The sequence below is a fragment of the Rattus rattus genome, chromosome 1 (assembly GCF_011064425.1).
Source record: "Rattus rattus isolate New Zealand chromosome 1, Rrattus_CSIRO_v1, whole genome shotgun sequence".
In the NCBI taxonomy this organism is placed as follows: domain Eukaryota; kingdom Metazoa; phylum Chordata; class Mammalia; order Rodentia; family Muridae; genus Rattus; species Rattus rattus.
In genome coordinates, this window is record NC_046154.1 from 201,294,332 (window position 1) to 201,321,714 (window position 27,383).

A 27,383-nucleotide genomic window follows, 5' to 3' on the forward strand; every position below is an offset into this window, starting at 1 on the left:
CAGGAAAAAGCATCTGGGCATTTTCACTGCACATGCTTTAAAAACTGTATTTTCCATCTGGGAATTATTGAATCCACACTTACACAACCCACAGACCGCTCAGATATGTTTCTTATCACATCCAGAATGAAGTAAGAACGCTTGACATGGGGGGCCTTGTCCTCCAGACACACCTATACAAGCACCAAGGCCGTGGTCTAGAGCTGACCGGTGTTGACTAAGACCTTCTTCTTTCTGCCTGAATAATGGGCAGGGTTGGTCGAGTTACGTGAAACAGGGTTGGGGTGGGAAACCACTGCCCGGCAGGTTGCAGTGAGGGTACATGATGGGCTCTTCCACCTGAGATCCTCGTGAGGGAGCCTCTTGCCAACCTGAGTGAGGGACAGCAGAAGATTGAGGTAGTTTGTTCTCCCTTCTCCATCACCAACCAAGGCAGCGAGTGTATTATCTCCTCTCCATTGACCGTAAGAGATAACACAGCCCAGATCGCCGTGAGGATGACCTTGTGCCTGAGGGTCTGGGACACATAGTGTCAGGTAGGGACAAGTTCAACTACCCAAGGAAGACATAGCTTGGTCTGAAAGACTTCTGGTTGTCCTTTGGTGTTTTGTTTTTGCCTTTGGCTAAGTGGAGAAGCAGGTCCCAAGCCCAGTCTACTCTTCATCCTCTCAGACGAAATCAGTGAGTCAACGTCTGCTCGCCGTCCATCTCTATAAATCATTATTCAAAATGGATGCACCTCCTTGTTTCGGCACTCTGGCTACCTTCACAGTGCCCCAGGGTACTGTGCATTATGGAGTGCCCCTCCAAACCCATGATGGGGGTAGATTGTCAGGTAGGACTTGTGGTATTTACAGCTGTGAGTTTTTAAGTCCTAGAGTCATTGTTCTGAAGTCTTCTGATACACTCGTGTCCAGTCTGGAAAATGAGCACTCCTTGTTAAAGATCAAGTAGAAAGTCAGGGCGAAGACGGTTTGATAGCACATGGAGGAGTTTAGATATAAGTATGTACCCTGGAGTTCGGAAATACAGCAAGAAGGTGGAGGCATGCGTGCAACTGTGAGCACAGGAAGGAAGACCGCATCTGAGATGATAAGGTAGGGCATAATCCCAACGCTGGATAATGAGAACAGACGGAGGTTGTATTGACAGAGACGCGGGAAGGTAGCAATTTAGACTTCCTCCTGTGGGACGACATAAGCCGCTCTCGTGCATTCCCGGGGACAGTTAAATGAAAGGGATGTCCTCAGTAGGTTATATTAAGGGAAGTGTGGGATAGACTGACTTCAGAAAGCAGAGTCGGGTACCCAGAGGAAGAGCGGCATAGCCAGATGTCTATAGACATAGATAAACTGCGAGGGCTCCTGGCGTAGATATAAGGGTGCAAGCAGAAAACGGTAAGAGTGGAGACAGTCAGAAAGCAAAGGGACTCAGGTTTGCATGCAAGGTGTTGAGTCAGAGCAGTCAGTGGCCTCTTTAAATGTCTGCTCAGGCAGTGGGTAACCAGCACCCAGACCAGTGCTTGCCACAGGGCAGCAGGTATCCCAGGGTGAAGGAGGATGAGGGGCAGGTCAGTGGGCCATTGGTCAACGAGAAGGATGGGACGGAGGTCATCTTTGAGATTGAGATGAGGCTGTCTGCTTATCCTCTAATCTAGGGTGAGAGTCGGCGGAAGCCCAGGAATCAATACCATGTTGTCCTAAGGAGGATGGATGTCTTTGTGGCAGATACCTGGCGTATTCCCTTCACTCGGGGTGGAGAGGCGGCATGGCCGTTTCTCACTGGCTTTGGAAAGGACTTTGGGGGACAGGAATCATTGATTTAATAGACAAGATGCTTTCAAAGGCTGTAACTGTTCACTCAAACTGTGAGATGAGGTTAGGGGGTTTTATGTTCCCTTTTCAGTCTCTCGAAACTTTTTCCTTTTGAGTGGCTCCTATATCTTTCCCTTTAACAAGGCTAAAGTGCCCTCATTTTGTAATTTTTTAAAAGTAAGTTCAGGAAGTGGATTATATCCGTCTTCATATGCACTTCACATAGCAGTGGGTGGGCGGGCCCTTTTGTTAGACAGGTTTCAGAGAACCTCCTTCTCTTCCATCCCCACTCCCCTGTATGTGTGAGCCTGGCCGCTACACACAGAGCCAAGGAGCCGCTTTTAATTGCGTGGGACGTCACCGAAGACACTAAATAATTGAACAGCCAAGACTGAGAATGGCTTCAGGCAGGCAGGATTTGCTTTATCTCCAGGGTAATTCCCGTGTGGCTGTTGACTTTCAGGCTCGGGTGTGATCAGGATTTAGGTAGGCTGTTGTGTGTTTCCTACCTGTTCTTCCTTTTTTTTTTTTCACTTGAAAACGGGAGGAGGAAAGCCATTTGAATCTTTGTGAGAGGAACTTGGGAAGTTCAAAAACCCGTTTACACATGCACACATGCAGCCTGTGTAGATCCCATTTCTGACCCAACCAGAACAAGCTGCACTTCAAAGTGTTTTCAATGCTCTAACGGTTTTGGTTTGTGTAGCATGTTTAATTGTTTATTTCGTGGGGGGTGGGGGTGGGGGTTGGGAGGGTGTCGTAAGGGTCTCTCACAGCCTAAGCCGGCCTGGAGCTTGCTATGTGTACAGCCAGAGATGGAAGCCAGGACCTTGTGAGTCCTTAGGAAGTGCTCCGTCGAGAGCCACAGATTCAGGGGGAGTTTAGTACAGTCCTACACCAGGGCTAGACTTCTGATCCTTCCTGTCCATTCCTCCCAAGTGCTGGGTTTGTAGGCCTGAAGCTAGGGCTTTCTGCATGCTACATAAACACGTTACCAACTGAGCCCAGGGAGTCATTCCGAAGCATGGTGTCTGCTCCCTTTCCCAGTTGCCTATACAGGAGAAAGGTTGCAGCACTAATTCACGAGAAGGGTCAGAGCATTTGCAGCCTGTTTCTTTTCCTGGTAAAACCTTAAACGACTACTAGGTGGGTGGTGTTAGCTGCAGGTGGACAGCCGAGCAATGGGAGTGTATCCTGCCCCAGGATGCAAATTGTTCCTTACCTCCCCTTGCCTTGTGTTTCTTGGCTTTGGGAGTAACTTGGGCCATGAACTCTTTTCCTCTGAAATGGCTAACAAAAGGTCCACACTCTCCTACGCTGTTCAATCCTTGCAGGAAATTCCTAGTTGTGGAGGGTTTTCACTTCCTCTATTAGTCATGAGAGTAACAGCTGGCTGAGTTACTGGAAGAGCTAAGGACCAAGCCCTGTGACGAGAGCTTTATCTAATTCCTCAGATGCTTGCTGTTAAAGTGGCCGACATACTCAGTACATCCTACAGGCGAAGAGACGGAGGCAGAAAGGTTAACTTGTTCGTCATTACCAGACGAGTATGAGGAAGGGGTGGGATGTGACCCGAGATGTGTCATCGTACTTTATTTTTTTAAAGATTTATTTACTTATTATATATAAGTACACTGTAGCTGTCTTCAGACATACCAGAAGAGGGCATTGGATCTCATTTACAGATGGTTGTGAGCCACCGTGTGGTTGCTGGGAATTGAACTCAGGACCTCTGCAAGAGCAGCTGGTGCTCTAACCGCTGAGCCATCTCTCCAGCCCTGAGATGTGTCATTTTAAGTGTGCACAACTGTCTTCTGTACTGCTTGCTGATGACAGAGTATTGAGCCCCCCTTGTTTCATCATCCATTGAGCACGTGGACTGGAGCTCGAGTATCTCCCTCTTATTTCAGGACTCCTTGTATGTCATAGGCCAGCCAGCTTTTCCCTAGGGCAGCAGGCAGTGGGCAGTGGCTCTCTACCTTCTTAAGGCTGAACCCTTTAATACCGTTCCTCCTGCCGTGGCCATAAAATTGTTTTCGTTGCTACTTCATAACCTTAATTGCTACTTTCGTGAATTGTAGTGGAGAGATCTGATCCGTGACCCCTGTGAAAGGGTCATCGGACCCGCCCAAAGGGGTCTCATGACCCACAGGCTTCTCCATTCAGTTTTGAGCTCTGCTAGAAATGTAAGCAGAGGACCTCCCTTCACACGGGTGTCTCCTCAGCAGTCCTTTATGGACCTGAGGATGAAACAGTGTATCTTAGAAAATGCAAGGCAGTGACTTCCTTCCCTCCTGATGTGGCCCCCATAGACCATTAGCCAAATTAAAACTGGACGCCTCCGACTTTTCACCCAGAGTCTGTGCATAGGAAACTGTGTGCGTGTGCGTGTGTGTGTGTGTGTGCATGTACATGTGTGTGCGTGTGTGTGTGTGTGTGCTTGTGTGTGTGTGTGTGTGTGTGTGTGTGTGTGTGTGCGTGTTCGTGTGTGTGCGGGGGGGTGTGTGTGTGTGTGTGTTCGGCAATATCTCCAAAGAACCTGTGCATAGGGAAATTGACGCCTCTCATTAGGGAGCACGGTGCTGGCATTCTGCGGTGCGCGTGCAGCAGGGAGGAAGTGTGGGAGAGGGTGTCAGCTCTGGGAAGCCTTGTCTCATAATTAAAGATGAATCTGTCCTTCCTGATAGGGACCCTTTCTCTCCCACCCTCATACTTTCTCGGAGACTGTGGAGCAGCTGGGGAGGCCCAGATTGTTTAGAGGACAAAAGGTTATTGTCACCAGGGCCAGTTTCTTCATGAAATTGGTTGCTTCCCTGACTCCCCGCCCCCCACTTCCCCATCTCCTCTGATGGTTCGCTCAGTGGCTTGATTTATTTACAAAGCCTTTGTCTAAGAGGGGAGGGGCGCTCTGAGTTGGTCCCTGGTGTGGCCTTTCCTTGCTCCCCGCCCTCCCCATCACCCACTCAGCTCTCACCTTCTGTGCCTTGTGTCATTGGTCTGGGTGCCAGAATCCCCAGGCTGGTGCCCCTCCTCCCTGGCCCTTTGTGTGGAGCTGCTCTTGCGGGATGCTCGCTGTAGCTGGCGTAGCTGGCATCGTGTCAGCTCGAGAGCTCCGTGGCCCAGCCCGCAGCCCTCTGAGCTGTCTTAGACTGTAATTTGCTGGCAAGCATCTTTGTTACCGACTTGAAACAACAGTTTCTCACAGCTGGCTTTGCGGCACCGGGTCCCTGCTCCGGGGACTGCTGGCGACTTCGCTTTTCTCATGTAGGGATCAGTGTTCTCCTTGCCCTTCATCCAGCCACATGGGGTGCTGAGCCCAAGATGGCATTGGTGTGGGAGGAGGCTGTGACTTCACCCCTGGCTTCAAGCCAGATTCTCCAGCAGCTGCTCTGGGCTGATGGGATTTGTAGAGAGGGCAAGGGTCAATGAAGAAAAGTCCATCATGCAAATGTGAGGTTTCTTCCAGATGGTGGTAGGTATAAGCAGTGCACACCAGACTTCTTCGTTCAAGCCAAGCCTCTCTACCTGTCACGTTCACGATGGCCCTGTTGAGGGGGCAGTGGGTGGATGCTGTGCTGACAACATGGGATCACATGGTTTATTGCTTTGGGTGATAGGCGTTTTGATATTTTTTGCTCTGCCAAAGTCCCTTATTTGTAAAATGCTTCTCTCGCCAACCTCGGTGTCTGGAGGGGGCTTGGGTAAGCATTGTTCTGGTTTTTGAGCTTCTGGGAGAAGCAGAACCCAGAGATCTTGACCTTTTATTTTCATTTCTTGCAGCCCTTAAACATCTAATGATTCTAAGTTAATGATGTGTCAGTGTAATTTCCCCCTCCTCTGTTTCCTTAAAGCTATGAGCAAATTGGGATTTTTCCACCGGGAAACCAATGGAATCAGCCTTCATTTTCTCGGTTCAGCATTCCCTGCCTGAATAAAAGCGAAGGGAACCTCTCCATTTTTTCCTATGCTCTCGAACATAATATCCAGCAGCCACATGTGGCCACTTAAATTTCAGTTAGTTAAAAATTAAATAAAATTAAAAATTAATTCACCAAGTCTCACTGCCCACATGTCACTTGCTCAGTAGCCACACCCAGCTAGTGGCTACTGGATTAGATGGTGCAGGTTAGAGCATTCATTTCAGGTGGGAAGTCCTGTTGGCCAGAACTGTGGTCTGGATGATGGGCGAGCATGAGTCTGGTCAGGCTGTGGCAGAAGGTGCAGGAAGTTGTAGCTGAGCATCCCGCAGCAAAGGGTGAGCAGGGAGCTAGGGATGCTAAGTACTTGCCTACAGTGTAATGAGACCCTGGGTTTAATCTCTGGCACAATATAAATGGGGCATGGTGGCACATGTCCATAATCCCAGCACTTAGCAGGTGGATGCAGGAGGATTAGAAATTCAAGATCCTCCTCAGCCATATAGTGGGTTTAAGGCCAGGCTGGGATAGATGAGATCCTATCTCTAAATAGATTGGATTAGATTAACAGATATTAGATTAGATTTATAGATGAGAGATAGCTAGATAGATGGACAGACAGATGGACAGACAGACATTTAGTAGGGAAAACCAAAGGGAAGTCGTGGCCTTAATGAGGTAGCTGGGGCATGGGCTTTGCTCCACCTTCCAGATGTCTAGGGACTTCTGTCATGGCATTTAGGAATGTCTACCTCATTTCCAGCTGTCCCCTTGCTGGGCAGAAAGAAAAAAAAAGTACATGCTGCTGACCATGAAGGGAAGCCCACCTCATCTACCCAAATCGCTTCCTCCCTCCCCCATTCTGTGCAGAAGCACCCTCCCAGCCTCCCCTACTGCCCCCTAGGATGCTCTCCTCCCCCATTCTGTGCAGAAGCACAGCCTCCCCCTACACCCCCTAGGCTGCTGCCAGATGTTGCTGCCTTCTTCTCGCCTTTTCTTTTACTTCTTGGGAAGTAGCTCAGATCCTGGGGATCTGATTAAAAAGTAAGTTCAGTCCCAAGCCTTTCAGTTCCTTTTCAGGGTGACCTTTATTCACAGTCTGCAGCCTGGAGCCCAGCTCAGTAATGAAAAGACCCAGCCCCATAGCCTTGGGCTTTTACCAATAATCCAAACACTTTCTGGAAAGAGAGACCCATTGGAGGCAGCCCAGAGTGTGTGTGGGGGGCTGCTGGGCGGAGTTCCGAGGGTATTGTCTTTCCTCTGTGCCCTCTGTCAATACATCCAGGTAGATCATAGCAGAGGGAGTAGAGAGATGAGAAGGGCTTGCGGCCAACTCCAGAGTGGCACCCACATTTAATACAAATTGATTTATTGAGTCAAGCCAGAAGCCCTGTTACAGGAACCCCAGGCTCCCGCCTCCCTCAGGCCACCTCATAAAGTTGCATTACTGACACTTCTCATTAGCTTGCCCACTGATCCCCAGGCAGCTCTTAAAGGGACAGCACCCTTCTCTGGGGCTTGAATTTATATGTCGGTCATGCCTGTGGGTCTAATTAGCTTGGCAGTATTAGTCTTAGAAAGTCTGCATTTTCTAGCGGCTCGACTCTTGAGTTTTACAGAGTCATTGAAAAATCCAAAGTCTCTACTTTTCCTTCTCTTTGCTCTTAATCACTCTTAACCCAATCTTTGGAATTCACTCGCGGATGTCTCTGACTGGCGTTTTTGGGGCGCAGAAGGATTTCTCAGTCCCACTCTGTTGCAAATCCTGACATTTCTGTTGTGCTGTGGACCGCCCTGGGAAGCTTTTGAGACTCACCAGAGAAATATCACATTTTAATTTTATAATTACTTCAGAAGAAAGCAGGCCTTTCCCTAGTGAAAGCTGGTATTCATTTCCTCCCAGCAACTTGTGTTTTCATAGTTTAACGATTATTACAGGCTGGCTTAGCAGCAGTCTGGCTGCAGAACACAGAGCAAAATCTCCATTCTGTGGAGATGGGGTGAAGACTTGGCCGCTGCCTCAGAGAACTTTTACCCCAAACCTCAGTAGATTTTCGGGTATGAGGATGGTCTGGGACCTAGACTGAGCCCCTCAAAGGCTTCCTGTTCCAAGCCCCAGGCAGGAAAGGGGGGCTGGAGCCATAGGGAGACTGGGTCAGCACCATTCGGAGAGTGGCCTCTCCCCGGCTCACAGAGCCATGGTGATGAACAGTCTTTGCAATGTGCATGTTCTGCATCTTTTCAAGATCTGCGTCTCCTGCTGCAGGAGCAGCAGGGAGGACAGCCATCCCTGCCTTGGGCAGCACATCTCCTGACAGTGATGAATGGCTCCCACTCCTGCCCCTTGCGGGAAGCCAGGGGAAGCTCGAGGTCTTTACAAATGGTGGCTAGCCAAAAACAGACAGGCTTTGTCAGGCCTCTGGGAAGAGAAAGAAAAGGGATGCCCAAGCAGCCTTGTCCCTCTCGATGGAGCACCCACGTGCACACTCACACATAGCCTCACCTCTCCACTCGTTTAACTGGACCGTCTCCACGCCTAACGAAGCCAGGCTGCTTACAGCCTTTCTTCTCCAAAGAACCTCCTAGGAGTCGCAGCTTTATCCTCCCTGTCCCACGCGCTCACTTAGGATGGGTGGGCTGCTCGTCCTCCATGAATGCAGGCTGGGGTGTATAACACACGGTACTCACACAGCTTCGACTCTTCCGGGAGCCTTGGGAAATGTCACAGGCAGGCCTTCAAAATTTTCTGTTGAGGTAGACAGATCAGGGACCACTGAACTCCTGGGGACCCTCCTTTTATATTTTGCAGACCTATGCTATGTACCTGCTGGGTGTGAAGCATAACATTATGAATGTGGTAAAGCCAGGCTGCCTTGCTGACTCAGTTCTCACCTGCGTGGCTTTTACAAATCTCACCAGTGTACTCCAGGGTGGTCCCTCCGTTTGTGATCAGAGGCTAATTAGAGAATCAAGCCATGGTTACATTGTGACTTTGTATGCCAGGTGCCTGGCAAAACTCCTGGCTCCTGAGTGCTGCAAGGATATCTAATTCAATAATCATTAGACATGTGTGTGAGTGTACATGTACGAGTGAGTGTGAGCATGCATGTGTGTGTGAGTGTGTGAACATGTGTGAACATATGAGTGTGTGTCTGCGCATGCGTGTGTGAACATGTATGTATACATGTATGTGAGTGTACATGTATGTGTATGAGCATGCATGTGTGTATGAGTGTGTATGTCTGAGCATGTGTGTGCATGTGTGTATATGTTTGTGAGTGTACATACATGTATGAGTGTATGGGTGTGTATGTCTGTGCATTTGTGTGTACAGGTGTGTGTGTGTGTGTGTGTGTGTGTGCGTGTGTGTGTGTGTAAGCTATACAGCATTAGTAGAAGTAACCAGGGGCTTATTATCCAGAATGCATTCAAACATTTGTTTCCTGAAGTAACGAGAAGCTAGAAGGCAAAAATAGAAGCACAGGCAGCTGAGAGGTGCAAGGGTCTGAAGCAAAGCTAGGGTAAGCTGGACAGCTTTGCCCGGGTGCTCTACCCCAGGGCAGGCAGGTGAAGAGACAGGTCCAGCACTGCTGAGGTGGCATGTAGTGTATGAGAGAGAGGCTGCCAATGCTGCCCTGACCCTCATATCAACCAACCTCCTCCTGGCATGATACCACCTACATGTTAGTTACATGAGACTACCAACAACAACAACGTCTAGCTGAGACACTCTGACTTAACTGTGTGCAGCCCTGAAGTAGTTAGACACTGGATGTGAAATAACTAGTTAGGCCTGTCTTTACTGTGGTGTCTTAGTTAGGGTTTTACTGCTGTGAACAGACACCATGACCAAGGCAAGTCTTATAAGGACAACATTTAATTGGGGCTGGCTTAGAGAAAGGTTCAGAGGTTCAGTCCATTATCATCAAGGCAGAAGCATGAAGCATCCAGGCAGGCCTGGTGCAGGAGGAGCTGAGAGTTCTACATCTTCATCTGAAGGCTGCTAGCATAATACTGACTTCCAGGCAGCTAGGATGAGGGTCTTAAAGCCCATACCCACAGTGACACACCTACTCCCACAAGGCCACACCTACTCAAGCAAGGCCACACCTACTCCAACAGGGCCACACCTACTCCAACAAGGCCACACCTACTCCAACAGGGCTATAGGGCCACACCTACTCCAACAGGGCCACGTCCTATAATGGAGCCACTCCCTGGGTTGAGCATATGCAAACCATCATATATGGGTCGTTTGCAGAGTCTTTGGGCTGCTGGGTCATTCTCTGTGTGCTTTTTATCCTATAGGATTCTTCGGGCCTGCACTCTCTTCTTGGTCCCTGTGGAGAAACGTAGAGGTCATTGACAAGGGTCTAAATTCAGGACCAGTGCAGTAGTAGGAAGCAGTTGTTGTGGGGAGAGGAGATTGGGTTTGGGAGTAACTTTGTGCAGAAGGCTGTGTTAGAATCTAAAGACCTAGATGAGGACAGGGTCTCAAGGGGACTAACGCTACCAGAATGGATATTGTTTGCGAAGAAACAGCACAAGCAGGGGCCAAAGGGGTTAATGCAGAATGTGGGTTTGGGGAACTCAGAAGCCAGAGGTGATATTCAAAATGTTTTAATAATCAGCGTGGAGGACATAGACCCAGCCTGGTGGACACAAGAACCCTGCAAATCCCCTGCCGTGCTAGGCATTATTAAGCCTTTATTGACTACTGCTTCTTGGGGACTCTTCAAAGGACCCAGAGTGCAGACAGGAGATTCATTGGGCCGAGCTAGTCCCTTCGCAGCCAGTGTGTAATTATTTCAGGGTTGTACACAGTTAGATTGGAGTGTGTCAGCTAGACATGGTTGCTGGCAGTAGTCTCTCGCAACTAACGTGTGGGAGGTATAGAAGCGGAGTGTGCCCAGAGTGACCACTGAACTCACAATAGCCTAGAGTCACACTCATCGAGGAACCATAAAAGCCATTCGAAAGGTGGGATGAATGTGCATTATTTACATTTTCTCCCTTAAGAGCGCTGTTCCTCTGTGAAGAAGGAAGGCACAGGCAGGGAAGAAATACTACCGGGCGGTGTACTGAGAAGAAAGAACCAATCTCAAGCCATCAGTAAGCTCTTATTGTGAGGAAATTCCAGAGAAACGCACACCTATGACTCTCAGGGATTCCCCGCCTGACATCCTCCACACACCCCAGGTCTGATATTCCACTCTCATCAGCGATTGAGGCTGTTGCCATACTCGGTGCACAGGCAGCTTCAGAGTGCGAGATTGATGTTGCTGTTTTCAAGATAACAGATCTTGAAGCACCAACCCGATGTGGCCTAGGAGTATCTTCAGAATCAGCAGGGAAGAGTACTGATTTAAAACCCCTGGGAGCTGAGCTCACGCTGGGCACCCACCCAGAGGGCTGGCTAACATCCACCCAGGTCTAGACCCTGAAAGAACTTGCCCTATCACCGTGTCCTGTCCTTAACTGGAGACAAGCCCGAGACTATGCAGAGTGAAGGTAAGGTCTTGTGCCCGCCCCTGCTGAAGACGCAGATCTTGCTGGCGTAACTCGAAAGTGGTTAAGAGGGACTATTTTGAAGGCACGATTATCTGACTTTCACTGCTGTGTCGAAAGACGCACTCGTGTGTCAGAGGGCTCAGAGCAGCAGTTCTCAACTTCCTGACGCTGCAACCCTTTAATGTAGCTTTCCTCGTGTTGTGGTGAACGCCCTCCCCCGACCGTAAAATTATTTTGCTACTTCATAACTGTAAATTCCCTACTGTTATAAGTCACAGTGTAAATATCTGGTATGCAGAATATCTGATATTCCATCTCTCCGAAGCGGCCATTCAACTCACAGAGGGGTCGTGACCCACAGGGGGAGAACAGCTGGCTCTGAGCATGCTCGCCTTACCTGGTAGCACTCAAGCCTCTGTCACGGCAGAAAGGACATCATAACAAAGGAAAGCTACTCACCCCACAATGGACGGAAGGCAGAAAGATAAAGGAAGAAAATGGAGGACAAGATGTACCCTTCAAGAGCATGCCTGGAGCTGGATGTGATAGCACGCCGGTAAAACAGGAAGTAGGAAGAGGGAAAATTAGGAATTTAAGGTAACCCTTAAATTATGTACATATATGTATAAACCATATAGATTTATGTATACATGCATACATACATACACACACACACACACATACACATAGCATTGCCTGGAACAAACTCAGGGTACCACAAGTCTACTTGTGTAATAACCAGGGAAGTGTTGGGAGTGAGGTGATAGCAGAAAGGTAACCGGATGTCATCTCTGCACCCTGTCCTCTGTAGTACTTGCTCATCTTGATACATGAGCCAGGAGGGTTTGTTCTTCCCACCAACGAGGACAAGGACCTTCACCCAGATCCATGCCTCTTCCCTGTGTGTGAGAGTGGTTTGGAATCCAGAGGCTAAGCATCTGTCTCACTTACACATGTCTGCATCCTAGCATAGGAGCCATCTTGTCTGTTAAAACAGAAGTCGCCTATGGGTAGACTTATCCAAAGCATTCATGGTCCTTTAAGATCCAGCAGAAGGTGTAGGAAAGGACCAACACGCTCTCTGAGGCGCTTGGCTCTGCCTGTGTGGTCTTATCAATCCAAGACCCTTGCATGGAAGGTCTTGAAAGGTGTACTATGTGGTGCAGTCCTAAGTGTGGCTTCCCCCAGAGCCTCAGGGCTTTATGCTCCATGATGTAAGTGCCCTGATGGCAGATGGAGAGAGGCTCTGTGGGGGTTCTGAGGGCTGGCATGGAGACATAAGCCTTCATAGGAAGACTTCCCTGTAACTAGAAGTCCCCTGTAATTTTTCTCCCTACCATTTGTGGCTGTGTAGTCAGCTTTGGTCATCGGATTTTGTTGAATATATTGACGTGATCTCATACATAAAAGGCCAGTGTCAGTGAAGTTTGTATCTGTTTCAGAATGAATGGTCCCAGTGAAACCTAAAATCACTTTCCATCGGTGTGTTCATAAAAGTGAGGATCTATGATTCGGGTCTGTGGGGAGAGTTAATGTTATTGATTAGAATATGAAGCTCTCTTAGCAAGTGCTAATGCACACCAAGAAAGCAGTGAATCAGAAATAATTTCCAAATCTGGAATTTCCCTAAGAGTCATTCTGAATGGTATGTCCTGAAATAGCCCGGCTCTCCTTACACAGACTCGATTCTAGTTTTCAAAAGTAGATTCTAAGCGCTTCCGTCTGCTCTGTAGTGCCTTTCTGCTACTCATCCTGGGGCTGTGAGTCAGGAAACGGTCTTCCCAGAGAGAGCCTAGGCCCCGGCAGACAGATTCTCAGCAAACATGAGGAATGAGTACCTACTGTGTTTATCTGCTCGAAGCCTTAGCCTCTGGTTTGGAAGCTTCTGAAGAGTTTCTGTTTCCTTACCCAGGACTCACTGTGAACAGGGAGCCATTCATAGATTGTGAAACCAGTTAGTGTGCGAGAGTACAAGGTGAGCATTTTTAACAAGCCAGGCAGCATCAGATGGAACAAAAACACTGATGGCTGTCTGTGTTATATATAATAAAAAAGGCTGATTTAATATGTGCTTGTTTATACCAGAGTTGGCTTGACCCCACTGATCCCAAAGCATATCTTTCCTCTAATCCAGTCAAGTTCTCAAGAGACTATAGATAAGCCAGTATTAAAACCCAGCTCTGTTCCCCCGTGTGTGTGTGTGTGTGTGTGTGTGTGTGTGTCTGAGTGTGTGTGGTGTGTGTATGTGTGTGTCTGAATGTGTGTGTGTCTGTGTGTCTTTGTGTCCGTCTGTCTGTGCACATGCATGGCTATGTGTGTGTGCACACAGCCCATGTGCACTCTTTCCTGTGGAAGTTAGAGGTGCGTGTCTTGTCTTCGCCCATGCTCCGCCTCACCTTGAGTTCTCTCACTAAACCTAAAGCTTGCCTTTGGCCACACTGGGGGTCAAGTGAGCTCCAGGAAGGCACGTGTTCACCTACCCACCACCTATCAGGTCATCAAGCTTGTATCGCAGTTTGCTTTTCTGTTGCTGGAATAAAACAGCAACAAAGGCAACTCGGGGAGGAAATGGTTTGTTCTATCATCTAACACATTAGAGTCCATCAGGAAGAGTCAGGACCTGGAGGCAGGGACTGAAGCAGAAGCCATCGAGGGTGCTGCTTACTGACTGACTCCTCACAGCTCGCTTTCTTATACAACCCCAGACCACCTGCCTAGGGATGGCCCCACCCACAGTGGGCTGGGCCCTCCCACATCAATAGTTAATGAAAATGCCCTATAGATATGCCCATTTGCTGATTAGATGAGGTGATTCTACCTCTAAGGTTTTCTCTCCCAGGTAACTTTGCGTCAAGGTGACAAAAACTAATGAGCACATGAAACAAGCAGCTTACACACCAAGCCATCTCTCCAGCCCCTTGTGTTGCCTCTGTCTCTTATATGCAAGCTGGTGGGAGAGGGGCAAGCCTCTCCCACCCTGAGGGCCACCACCCCTTGGTGGGCGTCAAACCACCCTTCCACAGGGGTCACGCGTCAGACATCCTGCATATCAGATATTTACATCATGATTCATAGCTGTAGCAAAATTACAGTTATGAAGTAGCAAAAAAAAAAAAAATGTCATGGCTAAGGGTCGGGGGATTCACCACAACATGGAACTGTATTAGACGGTCAATGTTAGGAAGGTTGAGAACCAAGCTTTAGGCAAAAAGATACGGTTATTGCTCCCCAAGCCCCGGGTATGGTCAGTTTCAAACGTGCTAATGGGTGACAGGACAGCGGGAATTTTCCCAGGGCTCCTGGGTCAGCTCTGCCACCTGGGGGATTTCCTAGGACCAGACCTTGAACCCCATTATGGAAAGCTCTCCCTGCGAGGCAGGAGGCTCCCCTTTCTGTGGCTGAGATGGTGACTCTGTCTACCTCCTGGCTTTGAACCTAGCACAGGTTTGAGGGCCTGATAGGAGGTCACATTTGCATAGATGACACTGTTGTCTTCTCACAGCTTCTGACCAAAGATGAATCATTTTCGGACGGCCAACACTTGGCGTTTGTACCTGGATCCAGCAGAGATGCATCAAATGCATAACGGCTTAACACTTACAGACGTTTGACTAATAATATAAAGATACGTAAAGGACCGAAGTTAGAAAGGGCGGATCTGTTCAGAAGACCTCACGTTGACCTTACCAGGGGTCATGTAACTTAATATCAATTGAAAGTTGCTGTAAACACAAGAATTTAGGAAGCCAGTGAGTTAAACTATCACAGGCCTGCATACAGACACACATGCACGCGCACACACACACACACACACACACACACACACACACACACACACACACACAAATTTGATAGCCAATCAATCCTGCCATGCACCGTTGAGCCTGTAACAAAGAATTTGAACCTGGCCAAAGCATAAAGACTAGACCCTAAGATTCCTTGCAAATACCAGATACTTCTTGCTTCCCTCAGACTCTTCCTAGGGACCTATCTCCCACAGCTCTGATAAGAGCCGGTTCTCCTTAAGCTTGCCTCGGACTCAGTGTTCCTGACTGTCTGGCCCCATCTCTCCAGCAGGCCAAGTTCCCACCCACTTGCGAGCTTACGAGGCATCTGAGAATTTTCTGTAACACTTTGAAGCCAGGGGGAAAAAAAAGGCTCTTCAAAGATAACACTTGAAAAATAATACTAAGACTTAAATACCGAATCTTGTGTGAGTGTGCGTGTGCACCCACGTGCACACACACAGAGCCGAGCGGGCAATGAGGGGATGAACAGGGTCCCGCTAGCACCACACCAGGGGCAGGAAGCAGCCTCCATTTCCGCAACTTCCTTTGCCTTTGGAAATACAGATGGCTAGCAGAAGAAAAGGAAGCATGAGGTGGCTGCCAGTCCCACGTTGTTTTTTCCAGAAAGGCCTAAGAAGATCGAGGGTGGTGGGGGCAGTCAGGGGAGAGCCAGGACAGATTCCAGTATTGCTTAATTGGGGTATTGCCAAGCTCTGAGAGCCACCACTGACACTCAGGTTTCTAGCCTGGGTTGGTGTCTCCTACTGGGCCTTGTGGGATGTGAACCACTGTTAAGACTCTGTTCTAGGGAGGTAGCAGTGTGAGCCTGCGATCAGGATGATGCTTCTCCTCACCACCATCCACTCAAGCCCACCCAGTGTGGTGAGAAGAGACTGTGAGGGCTAGGACTGCTGTGAGAACTTTCTCCTCCCTCCTGGAGAGGCAGTGGGCTTCCATGAAACCAATCCAGCAATCCCCCCTTAGATCTTCGGTATCCTACTGAGCCCTGGACCTGTTTGGATAAAGGTGCACGCAGCCTTGTACATCTCTGATTGTCAGCAGAAAGGGTTTAAGTTGGGGAGCGCTTTGGTTGCTTAGCAAGATGGTGTCTCTCTGGGTATGTGCTGCCTCCGATGGCCGGTTGTTTAATTCCACTTCTATATTGAGAAGCGAATGAGGTTCTTGTGACCTTAACAGCCCCACCGCATGCCTCATTAGCAAGCTGTCCTTCATAAAGGGCATATTAGCATGTAGCCCTTGCAACTAATCCTACCAAGTACCCAGCTGAAAGAACCACGCTCAGGCGTCTCAGGGACTTTTCCCGAGTTCACGCAGCTAGTCCACGTGAGGATTGCAATGTGCCTTCCAAACCACTGACTCCCCGAGCCTGCTGTGCTGTAGCTCACCACAGTGGGCTCTGCCAAGAGGGATGCGCATCCAGGAAGAAGGATCCTCAAGGGAAGAGAGATGTCCAAGGCAGTGTCGAGAGGTTAGCGGAAGAATGTGACTCATTGGTGCGTGTCACTGGAGATCACAAGGCGACTGTCCAGATGATGCCATCCCCAAAGGGGGCCTGTCCTTCAGTTCCTCCAGAAGGGAGCGTGTCCTTTTTAAATGACTTTGAAGACCTTTTAAGGAAATCAACTTGGGGACACGAACAATTTTCCTGCCCCTCTTTGTAGAGAAAGGTCATAACTTAGGAGAAAGGGGGTCTGTGGGAAGGAGTCTAGGCGGACAATATCCAATGTGAACTCTGGGTTCCCGGTCTATGGATGAAGAGGTCAGAGTGTGTGGCTGAGGAGGCCACTCACTTGGTAGAGTTTGTGCTGTGTTAGCATGAGACCCCACCCCCAAGTTCAATCCCCAGAACCTCTATTTTTATCTCAGAGCTAAGGAGGTAGAGACCGGTATCCTGGGGCTTGCCGGCTAGTCAGCTAAGCTAACTGGTAAACTGCAAGTAAGACTGAGTGTCAAAACCATGGTGATTAGCCCCCGAGGAGTGACCCCTTAGGAGTGTCCATTGCCCTCCGCACACATGCACATCTATGCACCTACCCTTCCTTCCTTCCTTCCCATGTCAGAGTATGTGGAAAGGGGTCTGGCTTCACACAGTGGACTCCCCCAGAGATCAGGAAGAACTTCATTCTCCTTTTTGACCATCTCCTCCTCCCCTCTTCCCCGCCTTGTCTGTCTTCTTGGAGTCTTACCTCTCTTGAAGTCTTTGCTGTAGCCATTCTCTTCCCCTTGGCCCTGAGAGTCGACGACTGCAGACAGACATCCCGGTGCGTGTCTTAAGAGCCCCCCTCAAGTGGGAGGCATACCTTTCACCTGAGTTAGCATAGAAGATTATGTATGTCCATTGATGTAAACTGAACTTGATGTGGTGTCTTGGCGACCAGCACTGTGGTTTTCAAAACCAACCATCCCAAAGGAGCCTTAGGAATCTCCTGGAGAAAGCGGGCATTTGGAGAGTCATAAATAGTGTTTTAATTGTGTTGTAACACAATTAAAATTATTAATATGTATAGGCGATAAAAAGAGAACTTAGAATTTTAATACGAAGAGGTAAACAAAAGCCCCCCTCATAGAGAACTTAGCCCTGATTTTTCTTTAAGCTAGAAAAAAAAAGTCATCTGAAGGCAAGGTGGGTGGAGACACTAAGAGGAACGATGTTGGCTCGCCCAAGGCCAACCTTTGTTCATTCACTCAGATGTTCAGCTGCTACTTGGGTTCCGTCCACTGTGTGTCTGCCTGCATACAAGGTTGCAAAAATGAGTGGAAGGTAGAACCTAAGAAAGAAGTTCCGTTTCATCATAGAACTAAGGTTCAAAATGGAGACAGAACAGACAGGGTAAACTAATGCACAGGGTAATTTCCAGTCTGTAGGCTTGTGCTGGGAAGGGTAGCAGCATCGGTGCAGTGGGCAGCGGGAAGCGCTGTGCTCCGAGTGGACAAAGGGGATTTCCCCATGGGAATAGAAGGGCACTGGTTCTCAACCTGTGGGCCGTGACCCCTTTGGGGTCACATATCGGATATCTTGCATACAAGATATTTAGATCCTAATCCAGAGCAGTAGCAAGATTATAGTTGTGAAGTAGCAATAATTCTATGGCTGGCTGTCACCACAGCATGAGGAACTATATTAAGGGTTGCAGTCTTAGGACGGAACAGAACTGCAGGGCATGGGGAAGAGCAGCCCAGGAAGAAGAGGCAGCAGTCAAAAGAACAACAACCACAAAAGCATGGCAGAAAGGAGGAGAGCATCCCAGGGTGCCAATGCCCGATACAGAAGAGTCTCACAGATAGGTTGAGATAGGTTCTATGTCAGATGAAGGTAAGCCAGGACGTAGGGTGGGGGTGGGGCGTCAAACTGAGGAGGAGTGCCAGGAGGCGTCTTACAGGCTACCCAGCCGGAATAAGACTGAGGAGCTTTTTCTGATAGTTACAAAAGTGACCCAGGGGTTGGAGGTGTTCTTGGTGAAGGGCCCTTTAACGATCAATGAACTATCACCCAATAGCTCGGAGGATTTCTGTGGCTATTGTGGCGATCTCTTGAGTTCAAGTGCCTAGAAAGGTTCTGAGACTGCAGGGATTAGCAGAGAACCTGTCAAGCCACAGGAGGGCAAGGACGGATGGAGTCCTCAGGCCTGAGACTGTGAACTCAGAGGAAATGTGAGGAAGTTCTTGACATCTGCTCCAAAAAGGAGACCAGACCAGGAAGGTTTGCAAAGCCTCTGCCGGAGAAGGTAGAAGGCTTTGCTTTGATTATTTGACCAAGAATTTATTAGGTTCTCGTTATGTTTTGAGGAATCAGGAATGTTACAGTTACCCAACAAAAAATGTCCACTCTTGAAGAACTCACAAAGTGTGAGGATGCGGTAGGAAAAGAGACACAGTGCACTTTGGCAAAATGTGACTGAATCCTAACAACAACAGAAGAGAAGGAAAGATTTAATTCCCTCATGACGGCAGGGAAGGCGCGGCAGGGTAGAAGTGAGTGGCGGCGGGCTGTTCACACAGTGGCAGATGGGGAAGCAGAGAGGAGCCAGAACTAGAGGCTTAGGAAGGCTTGCCCTGTGTGACTCCCCTACCTAAGGTCCCGCATTCTAAACCTTCCATATCCCCAAAAGCAGTGCCCCCAGAAAAACAAATAAACAAAACAGAAACAAAGAGATGAACCTGAGGAGAATATTCCAGATCTGTACTGCAACAGAGAGTAAGGGAAACAATTCTGTCGGGTGGTAGATGCTATTCTACGGGAGAAAATTATAAGGTCAGAGGATTAACAGTGAGGAGGGAAGTGAGTCTCAAATAGCTGTTTGACTACTTTATGCTATAATGGGAAGAAGCCAGTGGAGGGCACAGGAGGGCGGCACCAAGATCTGACCGAACAATTACACTGATTGCTCTAAAAACAGAGAAAAGCAAGTGACACAGCTGAACGGTTCCAGCACCCTTCCAGCCCCAAGCCACCGTCCTGGTCCCATTGCCTCTGTCTGCCCTTGACTGTTGATTGTGTATTGAGCCAGCCACCATCACGTAATTAAGAGGTCCTTGGACCCTGGTGGTGGAAAGATGACAAAACGGATTTGTAATTTGTTTTGAAAGCATTTAACCTGCCTCCCCATCTACTGGTTCTGTTCCAAAGGAAATTGAGGGGCTGGAGAGATGGCTCAGTGGTTAAGAGCAGTGGCTGTTCATCCAGAGTTCCTGAGTTCAATTCCCAGCACCCACATGGAGTTTCATAACCTTTTATAATGGAACCCAATAACCTCCTCTGGAGTGCAGTCATTCGTGCAGAGTACTCAAATACATAAAATGCATAAATACATAAAATGCATAAATTAATTAATTAATTGTCAAAAGAAAAAGAAATTGAGCCAGATATGCTAGCACATGCTTCTAATCCCAGCACTCTGATGACAGAGGCATGAAGTGGAAACTTAAGGGTTCTTTGGAAAGTCAGTTGGATGGTGTTTTGCTGGGGCAAACACATGAAGGAACATTTCGTTAAAGTGGACACAGGAGGAAGGCTCAGGCGGACTCGTGAAGGAATGTTTCGCCAAAGCACACACAGGAGAGAGAATGTTCTGCTAAAGCAAACTCGTGAAAGGGCACGTGATGAAGGATTCTTTGCTAACGATACCCATTTATGTTGGTCCACCTTACATTGTGTAGTTGAGCTGCGTTCGTCTCTCTTTGGAACTCCATAGAGAGACACACACCAAAAACTTCTGGTGGTGTGCTGCAGTTTCTTGCCTCTCCAAGAACTCAGGCTGATTGGATGCATGTGCTGAGGCAAGGCACGTGGAGGACACGTGATGTTTGGAGGGTATAAATAGGACCCCGCAGAATGACAGAGACAGACTTGGCTTGCTGGTTACAGCTAGCTGTGTAACGGTTGTGGGTCTCGAGTCTTAGCTGATCTTCACTTCCCTGCGAGAAGCATAGCCAGTGCTTCTAGTGTTCCCACTGGTCCCTCCTGCTGACTCCAGCCCAGGCTGAGGCCGGGCTGTCTCTGCTAGGTAGTGTCCCTGCTGTTGCTAACCCGACTCTACCGAACTAGACTGCTGGTGTATCCAAAAAGTGTTTGTGAGTGGATCTAGCTGCCTCTGCCTGCCGACCTATAAACTGAACTGCCGATTTCCAGACAACACAGACAGGAGTTGCTCTAAAGAACCCTTCTAAACAGGTCTACTGCCTCCCCACCTCTGTCCTTTCTTTTCTACTCTCTCTGGTGGGCTACAACGGAGGTTAAAGTGTTTAAGAACCATCATTAAAAATAGGAGTTAAAAAAATTAAATTTACAGAGTTGGGTGGATCTCTGTAAATTAGAGACCAGCCTTGTCCACATAGCAAATTCTAGGACAACCAGGGCTACATAGTCATAACCTATCTGAAAAAAAGACAAAATTTCTGACTGGTTTAGGACAGTAGACTGGAGTTAGCAAGGTAAGATCCTTCGTTCATATAAACCAGCCATTGCCCTAGGAAAGCGGAGGAGACTGGCAAGAAAAGCTTTTTAGATCTTTTTCCTGTGGAGGAGCCTGTGTTGTTTGCTTGTGGGCTGAGAGGTGGGGGTGGTGTTTATTTTCATTCACAGTCTCAATCTGTGACCATAAAGCCCTCACACAGGCTTGCATACAGTACAATTATCAGTCTCATTGATGTTTTGAGAACAAGGTCCAAATCAAAGGGATAATTTCATTTTTAATTAGACCGCATCTCAAGTGCTTTCACTTAAGATAAGCGCCAAACTTTCAGGACACTGACAGACCAGAAAGCCCACAGAGGGCCCTTGTCACAGTCTGTGATGTTTGATTAACAAATGTGTTGCATAAATGGCGACATGAGTGGGACGGACAGTCCCCAAGGTCCTGTGACACATCGCTGAAAGAACTAGGGAACGGGAAACCGAGACAGCTCGTCTAGACGTCTTCAGAGCCCGCAGCAGGGAAGGTTGTTTGTTTGGTTTGAAAGTTTCTGAGCCAGGGTTTCTCTATGGCTGTCCTGAAACTCAATGTATAGACCGGGCTGGCCTAGAATTTACAGGTATCTCTCTGCCAGATTGCTGGGATTAGAGGTGTTTGCCACCATGCCTGGCCTGAAACTGTTGCTTACACCCCTCTGAGGGTAATGCCTCTAAGGCAGGGAAAGCCAGAATGTAGTAGTAGCCCCTTATAAGCCTTGCATTCGTCCTCCCTCTCATAACTAGTCATGAAGGCGTTGAGCCAATGGAAGAGTGGCCTACAAGTATTTCATAAGCTCTTTAGCTTGCTGTCTTAGAAGGAGTGATTGCCCGACTATACCCCTGGTCAGTTATGCTATTGTAGAACCAGTGAGCGATCTGATCCTGGAATTTTTAAAGTTTATTTAGACCATTTTCCAAATCTTAAAATCTGGAATAAAGGAATTAGTCCTAGGACCATATAGTCTTGGTTATAACACCAAGTGCAAACAGCCTCGGTGTCTTGGTGCTCTCAGACTCTCTATCCTTTCATCCCCCACGCCCACCCCAGCCCCAGGGAAGAGGGAAGCCTGGACAAGCTGGAAGCCTGAGCTCTATAGTCTGAACAGGGTGATGCAGGGTACTGTCCATCAGGGCTGTGCGAGTGGGTGGGACCAGGATGAGGCCTTGCACTACCCAGTGGAAGGATCTCTGTCCTCTGAAGGACAGGGATAAGCTACCTTCTGTGACCACAGATGAAGCAGGCAGGGATCAGACATAAGTGTGTAACTTCCACCACCTACCCCCTCCTCCCTGCAGATCTCATTGGCTGCCAGGCAACCGATTCATCAATCCTCTTGCCATTCAGAATGTGTTCTGGCCTCAGTTGCTAAAAATTCTCTTTTCTGCCTCAAACATTGGCTGGCTACCTACTCAGAGTGGTCCCATCTCAGGTTCATTGCCAGAGGGAAATATCCCCAAAGGTTAGCCCTGATGGTGTACTTCTTTGCAGTGTCTTCTGGTACAGGGTCGCTCACTCGATGTGTGACCTTGGGGAAGTAACTTAGTCTCCCTCACCCTGTTTCTCCATCTGTAAGATGGGGTCTCCAAAAGACTTTTAAAAACTATACCTAAGTACCAAGTCCAGTATCAGCCCCAGTAAATTATATCTGCTGGTATTATTCTTAGCCCCAAGTCTATATAGACTCCCATCTGGTTCCCATTTAGTTCTTGAGGGCTTTTTGTTGTTGTTGTTTGGTTTTTGGTACCTGGATTCAAACCCAGGTGTCACCCATGCTGAGTGTGGGCTTTCCCCTTAAGCAGCACCTCTAGTCCCAAGTGTTTATGGTATTATTCAAGACTTTCTATTGGTACATGGAAGTCCGCTTACATAATGAACTCTGCTTGGTACCCAGGAAGAATGAGTGGGAGGGCGTGTTGTTGTATGTTCTCTCAGCACAATGATTATCCTTGTTTGTCGCTGGAGGAGGAGGAAGGGTTTGTGTTTTATTGAAAACCAACACCAATGGGAACAGAGTAACTCTTTCTTCTCCCAAGGTCATCATTTCTGTTTTTATGCATTTTGAAATAGAGTCTCTTGTAGCCCAGGCTGACTGGGAATACACTGTATCCAAGGATGACCTTACCATTCCCTTCAACATAAGATCTGCTCGTCCCTACCTTCCAGCTGCTAGCATTACAACTGAACTTCCGGCCTCATGCAAGCCATCTGCCAATTGAGCTGCATCTCTAATCCTTGGTTCTGTTTTAACTTCTTGTTCTAAGGATAAATCAATAAGCTAAAATGTAACGTAAAAATCTGAAGTTGCCTTGGTCCGGGAGCACCAACTCCTGGCTGTGTGTGTATCTTTCTGAGCCTTGTGACGAGGATTCTGTGGTCCTGGTGGCCCTGAGGGGACTTGAGGACTTGAGCTTGATAAAGTGAGAACAGTTTTCTCTCTGCCTTCCCGAGCCCGTTGAGTCCTATGGCCAAACTCTAGAGAGGACCTTCCTCTCCTTGATTCTAGATCTGCTGCCTCCTCCCTCCTCTCCAGTTCCAACTTTCTGTGCTGGCATCTCGAGGCTGGCCATTCCCCGTGTATGATTCTAAGACTGTCTCCTCACCCACACAGCATCCTGAGTCGCCTGTCCATGCTCATTTGAGAGCCTAGCCCATTTCCATCCTCCTCCTTGAATCCATGCGGTCTCCCCTCTCAAGAGTGAAACTGATGAGAACCTTAGAGCTTAACTCGCATCCAGTGTGTGCTTGTTGACGCGTCGTCTGCAACGGGGTCGGATATGTCAAGCTTTTTAAAAGCAAAACACCTGGTGCTCAGGTCTTTTTTTCCCAGAGACTCTGCTTTCATTGCTCCGGGATGTGGCCTGGGCCTCAGGATGTCTTAAAGCCCTCGCATGATGTAGTTCACCATACAGCTGAGATTGGAAACCACTCGACACAGTTGATCCCTAAGCTGGTGCTAGATTCTATAATAGCTTTACTTGTTCACCCAAACGGCTTGTGTGCTGTGGTGTTTAAAATAGTTCGTGCGAGAATGTAAAACATCAAAGTGGCTAATTTCCACTTTGGGTTAATTTGATTGGTTTAAGGGAATGAAATACTATGGTTATTTCCTTGATAATGCGATTTCTGGGTTACGCTCGGCTCGAGTGCGGAGGACGAGCTTGCTTCCCTGAGCTCTGAGCACGGCTGTGCAGAGTGTAGACTGAGCTCTGTATATTACTATCGACTGGCCTTGTTTGATGAATGAGGGTGCGGAGGGCCACAGAATGCATCCAGTTACTCTGTGCTGAGCTTGAACCTGGGTGGGATTCAATGGCAGAAATCTCACCAGGGAAAGATTGACTGCCTCGTTGGTTTCCTGGGCAACAAGGCATACTTGCTCTCACCTTGGGGGTGTGTACTTTTTGAAAACTTTTAATTTTCAGGTCATCGTGCAGGAGGTGAGTTCTGCGTGGTGTCTTTAGCATACGTCATCACACTTGGCTCTCAGTGCCTTTTAATTTGTGTTGCATGCCTTCCTATAGCAGGAGTCCACCGTGACCTCACTCTCTAGTTCCCTAAAGGTCTCGGAAGCTGTTTAATAAATGGGTTTTCTCCGTGCATTCTATCCCTATCCTACCCCATCTGTTCCTTTTCTTCCTCGTAACTTTTTGACCTTATTTGGTTAATGAAGTTCTGGGGCCCCCAGCACACATTCACTCTGGAGTGGTGATTGAGTAGCGATATCCGCCCATTTTGCCAAATGGGGAAGTGTTACACCAAAAATTAACTACCTGCTAATTATGGCTAATTGCTGCCCCTAATTGGGTCATTAATGAGGGGAGGCTCTGTGCTGAACCCTTTGTATCTTGTGTATTAATCTCACTTTTTAGATGAAACAAACAAAGCCAGAAAGGTAGATTACTCTGGCCAGAGACATAGCTACTAACTGACTGTGATGTTTGCCTGCTTGTTTTGTTTTTGTTTTTGTTTTTGTTTTAACTCACTTAGGTGTAGATTTGGGACCCATGGTTTCATTTGCTGTCAGTGACATCTAGACAACCATGTCCAGAGTAAACCCATGAAGCATAAAGTGGATTTCTGTGTGGCGAATGGCCGTCAGAAAGCTATTGTGAAACAATTTTCTGCCAACCTTAACTGTCATCTCGAGGTCAGAGGGTGCTTGTATCATCCATCCCTAGTCATCCCAATAGAAAATGTTTGATGTAATCGATCCCCAAAGGTGTGAACTGGCTCTCGGGGGAGTCGCAGACCCCATTCACCACTGAGCACTGTTTATCACAGTTGCAGATGCAAGAATCCAGTGGCTAGATCATTCGTTATTGCAAAGCCCAAAGGAGGTGGAGCAGAATTCTATCTCCCCTTATGATATTGCATATAATTATACATAGCTCTGTCTCTAAGAATATGAAGACGACATTTCCTGGCTTGTCAAAGTGTACACACACACACACACACACACACACACACACACACACACATTTTGCATGAAGAATGGAGAGTGTCCATATAAACAAAGAGGAAATGTCGTGAGTTGAATGAGGCTCCTAGCAGCCTGTGCCAGGGCAGAGGGTCACTAATTGAGTGCGAACCTATTTTAAAATGTTATTTATTCCCCTACAGGGCATACAAAACCATTGAGGATGATGACTTGAAGTTTCCCCTTATATATGGAGAAGGCAAGAAGGTAGGCTCAAGTTCACCCCTGGAATGAGGGGAGGTGTCTGTGGCCCTTTGCTCTGCATAGCCTGTGGCAATCTGTGTGCATCGCTCTGAAGTCTGGGGTTTTACAGCCTTGGCAACTTGGACAGACACCATATGCATCACTCTTCAGGCTGCCTGTGTTGAGGGTCCAGAGCATGGCAGGATTCAAAGGGTGTGGGTGAACACAGAAGATGAAAGTCGGTTTTATGACAATACTGTCCCGGTCTCTGTCCATTCGAGTCCCTCGTTAGAAGTTTAAACAGGGCCATTTCCACATTCATCATTCTGTTTTACAATGGACAACAAGCTCAGAGGCAGGGCAAGCTGGCTGTGTTACCTCTATTTGTACACAAGGCAGCTGGGACTTCAGAGTGAAAGCAACCCAGGCGGAAGCACAGGCCCGGCAGAGGACAGCACCAGTGTGAGACGCTCACTCCCTAGGGTTCTTTTCTCCACCACTGAAGTTCAGACTTTGTAAATCAGCTTTTCTACTTGCCCCCAACAAAGGGACTCCAGAGTGTCATAGCAATCACACCACCAGATCAAGAGCCCGGACTGAGATAGCAGGACCATCACTGGGTCCCAGTGCCCTAGTCAGAGGCAAAGGCTGAATGACATGGTCAAACTCAAAGAAGTCCATAGATACAAGACCCTCGAGCATGTTTGGAGTAGCTTTCTCGGCTGGCACAGAGATGAGGAAATTTGGAGCCCACACCCAGTTAAACAGGAAGCCATCTGAATCCCCTTCTGCACGCTCCCTTCTCACTACCTGCCCTGAACTGTAGCGTTTCCGCTTTTATTTACCTCATCTTTGCCTCTATGAAGTACTCAATGTCATTATCCAAGTAACAGAGGCGAATCCAAGCTCAGGTATTTCAACCGCAGCATTACACGGACTCTATTATTGGTCCAGCCATTAGGCTTCACGTCACTCAGCCTGACAGGCAGTCTCTGCGTCTGCCTATCTGACACTGTCCATCTTTTGGCACCAAATTTAGCATTGCCTACTCCACGGGACCTTCTCGGTAGCATTTTTGTTTCCTCTTAATTCCTATGTTCTACTGTTGATGAGTGTTCCAGAACTGAAGCACATTTCGTGTATTAGATATATATCTCTTACCTCCTTGACCGAGTTCCTTCACAGATGGAGCCTTGGGCTCTGGTGTCCTTCCCACATGGTATGTGCACATAGTAGGTACTTTAGGAGAGTTGGCTATATGTTAATGCAGTACGTTAATTCCACAAAATGAGTTTAGAGAGAATGTGTGGCTACAGCCCAAAAGTCTGTGATAGACACGGTAGTGAAGTTTTTGTTCCTTTCCACCAGAAGGAATGTGTAGGAATATTGTGGCAGATCATGGAGAAGCTAAAGATGTATTTACTCTGGCCATAAAACTGAATAGTAGAGATCTGCAAAGACAGGAACTGCCTCAGACTTATTACACCTTTCGTTATTGCTTCTGATATTGCCAAGGATATAGTGTCCAACTAATACTTGTAGAGTGGGTGTGTATGGATGGATGGATAGATAGATGGATGGGTAGATGGGTAGATGGATGGATGGTGGGTGGGTGAATAGATGAATGGGTGGGTAGGTGAGTGGATAGATAGTGGGTGGGTGGATAAATGGAGGACATATGGATGGATAGATGAATGAGTGGATGGATGGATGGATGGTGG

General features: G+C 48.0%; 1 protein-coding gene across 1 annotated transcript in view; it reads left to right on the forward strand.

The window, feature by feature from the left end:
- Positions 1 to 27,383, forward strand: part of Ppm1h (protein phosphatase, Mg2+/Mn2+ dependent 1H) — a 265,243-nt gene that overhangs the window by 200,589 nt on the left and 37,271 nt on the right. Inside the window, exon 7 of the mRNA XM_032913223.1 lies at positions 25,623 to 25,686. Within this exon, the coding sequence (XP_032769114.1) occupies positions 25,623 to 25,686 (64 nt within the window). The remainder of the gene's footprint in view (positions 1 to 25,622; positions 25,687 to 27,383) is intronic.